General features: G+C 41.8%; 1 protein-coding gene across 2 annotated transcripts; it reads right to left on the bottom strand.

The window, feature by feature from the left end:
- Positions 1-865: 865 nt before the first annotated feature.
- Positions 866-8,662, bottom strand: vamp1a (vesicle associated membrane protein 1a). Of its 2 annotated transcripts, XM_026157264.1 has the most exons (5): positions 8,484-8,662; positions 6,089-6,218; positions 5,858-6,016; positions 2,778-2,829; positions 866-2,286 (listed from the first exon to the last, which is right to left on the bottom strand). In XM_026157264.1, coding segments are annotated over exons 1-5 (360 nt in total). In that variant the 5' UTR covers positions 8,486-8,662; the 3' UTR covers positions 866-2,269. The 2 variants fall into 2 exon arrangements, with proteins under 2 accessions (XP_026013049.1, XP_026013050.1); XM_026157265.1 differs by lacking the exon at positions 866-2,286 and having other exon boundaries at positions 2,770-2,829.
- Positions 8,663-9,467: the final 805 nt, after the last annotated feature.

The raw sequence follows: 9,467 nt of genomic DNA on the forward strand, positions 1-9,467 counted from the left end.
TTCAACTCCTCATTAACACAAATATCAAATTAAATGGCTGCCATGTTATTGGTTGGTGCATTCGGGCATGTACGCGTGGGGAAGAGAGGTGAATGTGGAATGGCGTGAGATGGGCTGTTCTGATTATTTTTAAAGAAATTGCTGATCTGCTTTGGAGAGGCTACGTGGGTAAATCAGAGTCCAAAATGGAGAAAATGTCCAGAGTGCAGCAGAGTACTTGTTGATGTCAGAGGAGCTGGCCTGTTCAAGCTGACAGGAATGCAACAGTGACCTCAAATGACCACCAGATACAACCGAGTGCAGCCTGGAAACAAATGCACGCATGCATCTCTCCCATCAGGAAACGAGTCACAGCCCAAAGACTGAAGAAAAGCAGTCCTCAGGTACGTCTCTGTCCACACGTCATCAAACTGGTTTCTCATGACTGAGTTCACTGTACTCGAGGCCTCCACCGTGTGACGCCATCGTATTCATATGGACCAAAATCTCAGGAGTGTATCCAGTACCTTTGTACCACGAAGAGCCGAAGCAGCACTGAAGGAGGGTTGAATCCAGTACGAGTAAGGTGTGACCATGAAAGAATATATATCAGGTAACTGTATTTTAAACTCCTTTAAATGTCACCAAGTCCTCAATGACCCACGCGGTGTTCGTATTTTTAGTTTGGTTTAATGTTTCTCACTGTATGAGACTTCACCTGAAAGGCAAAATCTTCTGCTCTATTAAAATGTGCCTGCTCAGGTGGGCGACTGCTGCACATTCAACGTGGACTCATTTAAAACACAAGCCCTTTAAAACCTATCGTTTGTATTTAGGCTGAAGAATATTAAAGATGCCAAACAAACAAGGGCACAAAGACGCTGTGTGTGTGTAGCAAACATGACTTTATTAGAAAGTCCAGGCTGTTCTCTCTGAGCGTGTCAAAGAAGTACAGAAGAAACACTGACGATGATGATGATGAGCGACTCCCACCTTCCACCATTCGGTCTAAGATGGACTAATATATTTCAAAGGTTAAATAATCACTTCAGCCTCAAAGCTCCTTCACACACAGGGGACCGATCCAGGCTGAACAAAGAAACATGTTGAACATTCAAACCACAGATAACAAAACTCAGGCTGGTTCACAACACGATGAAACAAATGCAGGACAGCCGGACGGAGCTGGGCACGCGAGCAGGTGGGTTAATCACGCAGGAAGTCAGATTTCTGCTCAGTAATGGTCTGCACCGAGAGAAGAGCCAAGCAGGAATCTGTAAACCCAGGTTTAACACAGAAAGAGCAGCTGTGCTTAAATGTTTCAAGCTCGAGTAGGAAACCTGATTTCAGTGTCACTCATGAGGATTCGTGGCGTGAGCGTTAGGATGAAGAGCGAGAAAGTCAGAATTGGTCGATTTAGGCAACAAACTGTTCTGAGAGGTGAGCAGGTTCATCATAGTCGGGCTTCCTCTGCTGCTGGATCATCGAAACCTCAAAGCCTGACAGAGACGATGGGTTTCAAGCCTGATAACAAAGTTCGATGCAGGCTTTCGTCTTTACAAAGCTGTAACTTTACAGAAAAGATGAATATCTCTAATTTCCCTTCCTGCTGATCTGGCGATCCAGTGTCACTCCTGCCTTTATTAAGATTTCCATGACTGACGATGAGAATCCTAAAGGCTGCATTATGTGAACTGAATTATCGTACGTTTAAATTTACTTGGATAGATGATTTTATATTTAAAGCACAAAGCCTAACTTTGTAGAGATTTTTAGTATAACACGGAAACCTCATTTTATTTCAAGATTAGTCTGCAATGCTGCTCCTTTCCTTTGTATTTAAGGAACTCAAACAGCGCTTTTGGATGCTGCTCACATCCCTCTGGGTCACTCAGAAGCCCTCTGAAGAGAAGCCAGCTGACTATTCGACTTCAGCTCTTACTGGTGTCCAGTAAACCTCACACTGCTTCCTGTCCATGAATCTTGCATGCACTGAGCTGCAGAAAAACCAGGCGCAGCAGGAGGTTTTTTCTTTTTGTTTCAGTGTTTAAAGGACAAACCTGGGTCAACAGATTTTACACCTGCAGTAAACCCAACCCGGTAACAAAGTCAGGAAACCGGCCTCATGCGGAGGCACAATAAGGAGGTAGTGGAGCACATTATGTGAGCATGCATGGAGGCTTTGGAGGAAGGCATCGCTGGGGTGGAGGAGCACTGAGGAGAGGCTGGATTTGGCGTTCGGTGGTGCAGACTCGTCCTGTGACTTGTTCGTCCATCCCTGAAGAGCAGCTCAGTAGAAGAAATACACTGAGGACAGCAAACACAGATATTTGTCTCTGAGTGATATTTAAAAGTAAAAAGAAGCTTTTATAACCCTTAGAGTGCAACAGACTGTAAAATCCTCCTAGGACGTCTCCTGGTGCAGCTCTGGATCATCTTCTGCTTGTCTGCTTTTTTTAGGCTGCTCTGATTGCTCTGTACTTTCAAACATCAACTTCTGCATCAAACTGCTCTGATTTTACACGAGGATCTGCAGCTCTGAGTGCAGACAGCAGTCAGTGATGGGTGCAGCTACCGGCTCTGAAAGTAAAGTAAAGTAAAATTTGCTAGCCTTTGAAAAACCTAATCGGCAGAGTGTGTCTGCAAACTTTCCTTAAAATGGGTTTTAATGTTTCTGCAGAAGAAGCAGAACAGGGCTTCCAGGAAGCTGAACCTCCATACTGAAAATGCTCCACAGGTGCACATAAGGAGGCCAAGAAACCACATGCAAAAATAAGAGAAGGCTTTATTTTACTCACAGAAAATGACGCCAACAAATATAACACCTACAATGGCCATGATGATCATCATCTGGAAGAAAGACAAAACAAACAGAGCCATCAGAAACAAAAGATGAACTTAAGAAGATGAAACAGCCGTTTAATTCCACCGAGACAATAAATCACTCCATCGTCTGCTGCTTATCAGCCTCCAACCCCCCTCCTCCAGCTCCTCAGAGGGGATACTGAGGTGTTCCCGGGTCAGCAGAGACATCATCTCTCCAGCTTGTCTTCAGTCTGCTCGGGGTCTCTTCTAACCCAGACATGTGTCCACCAAACCTGGCTTGTTTGTTGAGAAGCGCTGGCTCCTGTTTGAGCGCTTTCCGGAGCACTGTGGTCCTAGCTAGAAATAATCTTTCACTTTAATTTTAAGTAGAAACAGTGCACAAGTAGAAGTTACAATTAATTATAGCCTCAGTTTATTTACCTGCAAATATACATTTTAAGGTCCTTAATATACATTACTGTGTTTAAAATAGGTATAAACCTTCTCATATTACGTTTCAGCTTTCAACAAAATGTGAAGAAACCACAGCAATGACTTCATGTGAACATCTGTGGACTGTGCTGAAGAGAAATCAGCTCAACTTCAACTGGCCAAACACCGCCCCCTGGTGGTGAAGGTCATTATTAAAATTTGCAGAAGGTAATTGCAAAAGAGAGCGATTATTCTTTTACTTATTCTCGGTCATGTATTCAGTCTCAGCGGTACAAACAATCCCAGTAAGCCTAAAGTGTTGTTTCAGCTCTTGATCTGATGGTCTTCATATGATAATCTGAGACACACAGTTGTTGCTGTGTTGCTGTTCAAACCTTTAGTTTAAAGGGAGCAGTCAATCAGGAGAACGATGGTGTAAGCTGAGGGTGGCCTTAAACGCTCTTTTTTGTAATTATTCCCCCAAATTTGTTGAATTAGTTCAGTGAGAACTGGATTTTACAGCTGGGCGATGATCTGTCTGTAGCTGCGAGGTGGTCCCATATGTTTCTTCCTTTCTTCTCAAAGTCTGAATTTTCTTTCTATTTCTGTATAACAAGATGGACTAATTGCATTTCCCTTGATGCTAAACAAGCTGTTTCTGCACTCTTGTGTGAGTCTGAGATAGAGATTCATATAACTTTGATAATACTGAGTCATTCTTTGTTGAGTTAGTGCTTGTTTCTCTTTGAAATGTGTGGTTTCATTTTAAAAGGTACTTTTTAAAAGTTAACTTTGGACTAAGAAGTTCACCGCCAGGGGGCAGCATTTATAGATTTTAGATGTGCACTGCTGTTCTTTTAACTTTGGACTTTTCTTTGTCACCCATGTCCTTTCCCAGGCTGTCGTTTGAAATAGAATGCATTTTTTAATTATTTCCATCATTAAATAAAGACATTGTCCTTGTGGCACTGCCTGTCCATACTTCAACTTCAGCTGATATCTCGTTGACTTTTTTATTTTTTAAAGCTTCAGTAAGTTTTTTGGGAGGTTTTGAACTTCTTTTAAATACAAGAAATTACAATAACTGCCATTAAAGGAAGCTTTTGAAGTTTGCAAGCAGAGGCCAAGAATAAAAATAAAAAGAGTTTAAATGAGCCGAGTAGGCGTGGCCAACTAGAAATATAAAGCAGACGACGCCCTGCAGATTTTAATATATGTCATGTTGCACAGTGTGCGTGTGTGTTGATCTAAATTCCCCATAAATAAAATCCACATGATGACATTAGAGTGAAACAGACAGGAAATCACCTCTGATGGGGGGAGGGCGAGAGAGATTAACAAGAACAAGAGGTTTAGAGAGAGAGAGAGCGATTGGTGGTGACTGTGTGTGTTTGAAATGTGTGTGTGTATTCAGAGCTGTTCAGTGTTTACATATAAAGAAAGAAAATCTCCTAACTGTCATTGAAAAAGCTAAAAGAAAATGTTTTTGTGTGTTTTTAGAGCATTTTGTTTGGGTCTATTTTCAGCGGCGTATGAATCCACATTTGTTCTCTGCCCACTGTGAGAGCAGGAGTGTGTTTATGGTGACAGTGTGGGTCATTAAAGCAGAATAAAATGCATCACATATGATTGTTCGGATGTATCCATGTACAAACGTGTGTGTGTGTGTGTGTGTGTGTGTGTGTGTGTGTGTGTGTGTGTGTGTGTTGGATAGGAGGAGTTACGTCACACATCACAGCTGGCTTTTTAATCCCTGACTGTCACTCTAATCCAGATTGAGATTTTCCTCTTCCTCTCTCTGATTTGCTGTCAGTCAAACAGTCTCTCCTACTCTCCTCTAATGTAATCCTCTTCCTCCTCAGGCTATCCAGCGATTGGACGGTCTGAACTGTACAGAGGGGAGGCGGGGCTTGATGGACTGACGCTGAGATAAAAAAAAGACCTGGCATCTGAGGCTGGATGGATGAAGAGGAGATGCTGTGAGGTAGTGATGGATAAGTTAAATGCACTTAATCGGTACATTAAACTGAAACTGTTCGTGCAGCTTCATTTCTACCTGTTATGATCACAGATTAACATGAAAACAACACATTGATTATGTAAAGATAATTTCAAAGTTTTCTGAAATCTTTTCCACAACAAGGGATGTAACCTGTTTAAACACCTGTTACCACAAATATCTAATCGGCAGCAGCTGAATGCATTGAAGCATGTAGACGTGTAAAATGATCCACAGGGATTTTCCTGCACAAGCATCTCTAGAGTTTAAGAATGACATGAAACAGAGAATATCCAGCGAGCAGTAATGGTTGCTGATGATGTCATAAATCAGGGGAGCATTGCCAGACTGCTTTGAGCTGATAGCAAGCCAGCGGTAACTTAATAACTGCTCATTCCAACTAAAGTATGCAGAAGAGCATCTCTCCACCACAGCCTGTCTGACCATAGTCGCTGACCATGCCAATCCTTTTATGGCCACAGTACATCCATATTCTGCTTCCAGCAAGATAGCACACCTCATGCCACGAACTAAAATGATCTCAAGCTGATTTCTTGAACATGACAGTGAGCTCAGTGTATTTGAACAGCCTCCGCAGTCACCGGATCTCAACGTGGAAAAATCTCCTTGTGTCACACCCACCTTGCAATTTTTCCACCAGTACTTGTTCTTGAGTTTGGCAGCGCTGCTCTCGAACTGCGAGGCTCCGGCCTGCAGGGCGTCGGCGCGGTCGTCCAGCTCCGACAGCTTCTGATCTCTCTCCAGGACTTTGTCCACATTCACACGCATGATGTCCACCACCTGAGGGATGAAAACACCCATCAGCATCTCTGATACGTTTTCCATTTGCTCGTAGTGAGCTGCAGTCCTCACCTCGTCCACCTGTGCCTGTGTCTGCTGGAGTCGTCTGTTGCTCGTCAGGTTTGGGGCCTGAGCTGGAGGACCCCCCTCACCTTCCGGGGCCCCGGGAGCTCCTGGAGTCCCTGCTGCATCTGGAGTCGACCTGCAGGGAAAATGTGAGTTTTGTAACAAGAATTCAGTCAAAAATGACTCATTTATCCCAGCAGTAGAATACAGTTAGAGGTAGGCATCTAGGCTTTGAGCGCATAACTTCAGGCTTATGTGCAATATATATAAAGATGGAGTGGTGACTAAACATCCCTGTGGCGTCCAGAGGTGGATGTATGGGTTGTGGGGGCACTGAGAGAGCAGACAGTGATGCAGGGCAACAGCAGCACTGACATGTCAGAGGGGAAAAACAGCTTGAAGGCCATTTAAAGAATGCTGCTTAAAGGCACTGCAGCTCCTTGACTTTTCAAAGCCGACTGCTGCCTTGACTTTTGAAATACTGTATATAAACAGATAGTGTGTATGTAGGTCAGATCTATAGCTAAAGGTTCTACGTGGATCTCTCTAGAAAATAACATGTTTTAGCTGCAAAAGTTTACTTAAAGCTCAAAAAGCATTTAGGAACTAAGAACTCAACAATAGGAAGGAAACTGTCATGTAGCAAAGTGTCTATGTGTATGCAAAGGCAGCAGAAGAGACTTTATTAAGAAGAAGAAGTGATTTCACCACCAACATACTTGTTGATTCCTTCTTTTTCTTTCAGTTTAACAAAAAGTAGCAGCTGGAAATACATAGGAGGAAACACGGTGCTGAATGGACCAATCAGGGTTGTTCTGTGGTGTAGAACAATGATACGAGGTGTAGTTAGAGTTCCAGAAAGGTTTCAGGTTTAAAACAGCAAAACTTTTCATTCTTGTGCAGCTCCAAATCTCAAATGTTAAATCAGCAATCAGACGCATGGCTGCACAAGAGCATGAAAGACATTCAGTTTTCTACACTGATGAAATATTTCTGACTATATAGTCTGATTTCCTTTGGTGCCGCCCCTCTAAACGCCCCTGTGTGAAGGAACTGCACATATAGTAATGATAATAATAATAATGAGATGAACTTGGTTTAAAATGGCCAAATATTTGTTTTAAGAAAGAAAAAAGAAAAACAACAGATTTAAAGGGTGTGCAGCACTCTTGATTTTCTCCTTTTTACTTTTGATCCTTGCTCATCGGCCGAGGCAGCAGTGAAGGTGTGACAGTCGAGAGCTGCAAGGTTTTCATGGAGCGCCAGCCTCGATGAGCACAGCTGATGAATGAATCAGGATCGTGATTGCAGGTTTGGGAGGAGCACAGCAGTCTTTAGTTTGGCTCAGACAATAAATACAATATAATTAATAAATATAATAAACCTTTGTGTGCTACTAATATTATGTTTTAAACTCTGAAGTAAGATCTCAGATGATTTTCACAGAGTGAAGCTTGTAATTTGTTAGACCTTAAAAGCAGGAACGCCGCCTGAATTCTAAACACAAACTCTAATTCAGTAATAGAAACATGACTCATCAAAGTTTGGCCTCCGTCCACAAAATCAGAGTCTCAGAGGATGAAACAGCCTCAGCAGCTCAGAAGAGGTAAAGGACAAATTAAAAGAATAAAAAATAAACAGTTTATACACACACACACACACACACACACACACACACACACACACACACACACACACACACACACACACAGTGTTACTGCCAGCAGGCTTGTTTTCCACCCGCAAAATGGAGAAAGATTAGTGCAGCAGCAGCAGCAGCAGGAGTCTGACTGACTGATGGAGATCAACATGCACTAAGTAATCACTCCCCTCCCCCCGCGGGACAAAACACACCAAAAACATTCCCACAGTGGGTTCTCTTCACTCTAAAAACTCCCAGGTGTTTGTAGCTTCGTGTGATATGTTTAAGTCTTTGTTTCTCTCTCTCTCTCTCTCTCTGTGTGTGTGTGTGTGTGTGTGTGTGTGTGTGTGTGTGTGTGTGTGTGTGTGTGTGTGTGTGTGTGTGTGTGTGTGTGTGTGTGTGTGTGACAGGAAATTAAAGCATCACAGCTCAGCCGATCACACTGTTTGATGATAGTTTTGTAGGTGAGTCACCCGGTGAGTCACGGTCGTACTTCTGCAGTCTCAGCACTGACATTTCCAGACAAGTTTCACTTTTGATCCATAAATTTAGAGATAAAAATTGATTTTAAAAATTAAATTAATAAGAAAAAAGGAGTTTGAATTGTGCTGTAGCTGTACCCACCACGGAATTTAATGAGGAATCTCTTTAGTCTGTTAACTACACTTTGTTTTTTGTTTTTTTAAAGCAGACATGGATTGAAAGATTTTAGAGGTTTTAAAAAGCCTGAAATAAATAAAAATGAGTCGGAGTACTCACATCTGAGCTGGAGGATGATGGAGATGATCTGACAGAGGGTGAGGCTGGACCTAAACCGAGGAGGAGGACTTCTGTTCTCTGTCTGATGTCTTCATTCACTTTTTCTCTTAAAACACGTAGAAAAACTACAACTGAAGCAGCTGCGCACAGACCGAAAAAACCTTTCGCGTCAGACACAAGTCCCGCCCCTATGCGCGCACACGCACGCATGCCCGCTTCCTCTGTCTCTCAGTTAATCCCAACACAAACCTGACATCATGGGTTACGTTTGAGCATTTGAAACATGCATTTCTGGATTTTTATTATTGTTATTATTTTAATTTGACTTTTTCAGGAGTAAATTTAAACGTCACATCATCAGCCTGCGGTCCATCAGCTCCACCTCAGCCACTCCAACAAATCCTAATTCATGTTTTTTCAGTAAAAACTCGGGACTGAACGTGACTCTGAATAACAGACTTTGTGTGGTGGCAATAAATACTATAAAATACCTGATATTTCATGTTTGATCAGGCTGGGAAGATTCTAAGAACATTTTTTCTCGTGCATAAAAAAATTATTTGTGTGTGTAAATTACAGCTTATTTCATATATTTAAAAATTTCTTTAAAAATTTCTTTCTCTTTCTCTCTTTATGTTACAATAATTATTTTTTTGTTATTTTGTGACTTTTTTCATAAGCCCACAACTTTTTCTTATGAATTTTTGACTTTGAGTTTTTTTTTAAATTAATACACGTTATTGTTATTTTTCCTGGATTTCTTCTTCTTTGTACTTTTTGAAGTTGCCACATCCTCTTCCCAGATTTTTTTTTTTACCACAATTTTAGCCTTTCTCATGTTGTTTTTCCCTCATGAGTTTGTGTTGACAAAATTTAAGCATTTTGTAAATAGTTTTTCCATAACTCATTTGCATGTCACCACAGATTGGAGCGGTGTTAGGTTCCTTCTACACTGACTGAAACACAGTTATGTTCCCTTTGTAC

Source organism: Astatotilapia calliptera, chromosome 22, assembly GCF_900246225.1.
Source record: "Astatotilapia calliptera chromosome 22, fAstCal1.2, whole genome shotgun sequence".
Lineage (NCBI taxonomy): Eukaryota > Metazoa > Chordata > Actinopteri > Cichliformes > Cichlidae > Astatotilapia > Astatotilapia calliptera.

Coding starts and splice junctions, on each gene's coding strand:
- vamp1a (XM_026157264.1), bottom strand. Junction 6,017..6,088: donor CACAGGCACAGGTGGACGAG/GTGAGGACTGCA, acceptor TTCATCCCTCAG/GTGGTGGACATCATGCGTGT. Junction 2,830..5,857: donor ACTGGTGGAAAAATTGCAAG/GTGGGTGTGACA, acceptor TCTTTCTTCCAG/ATGATGATCATCATGGCCAT.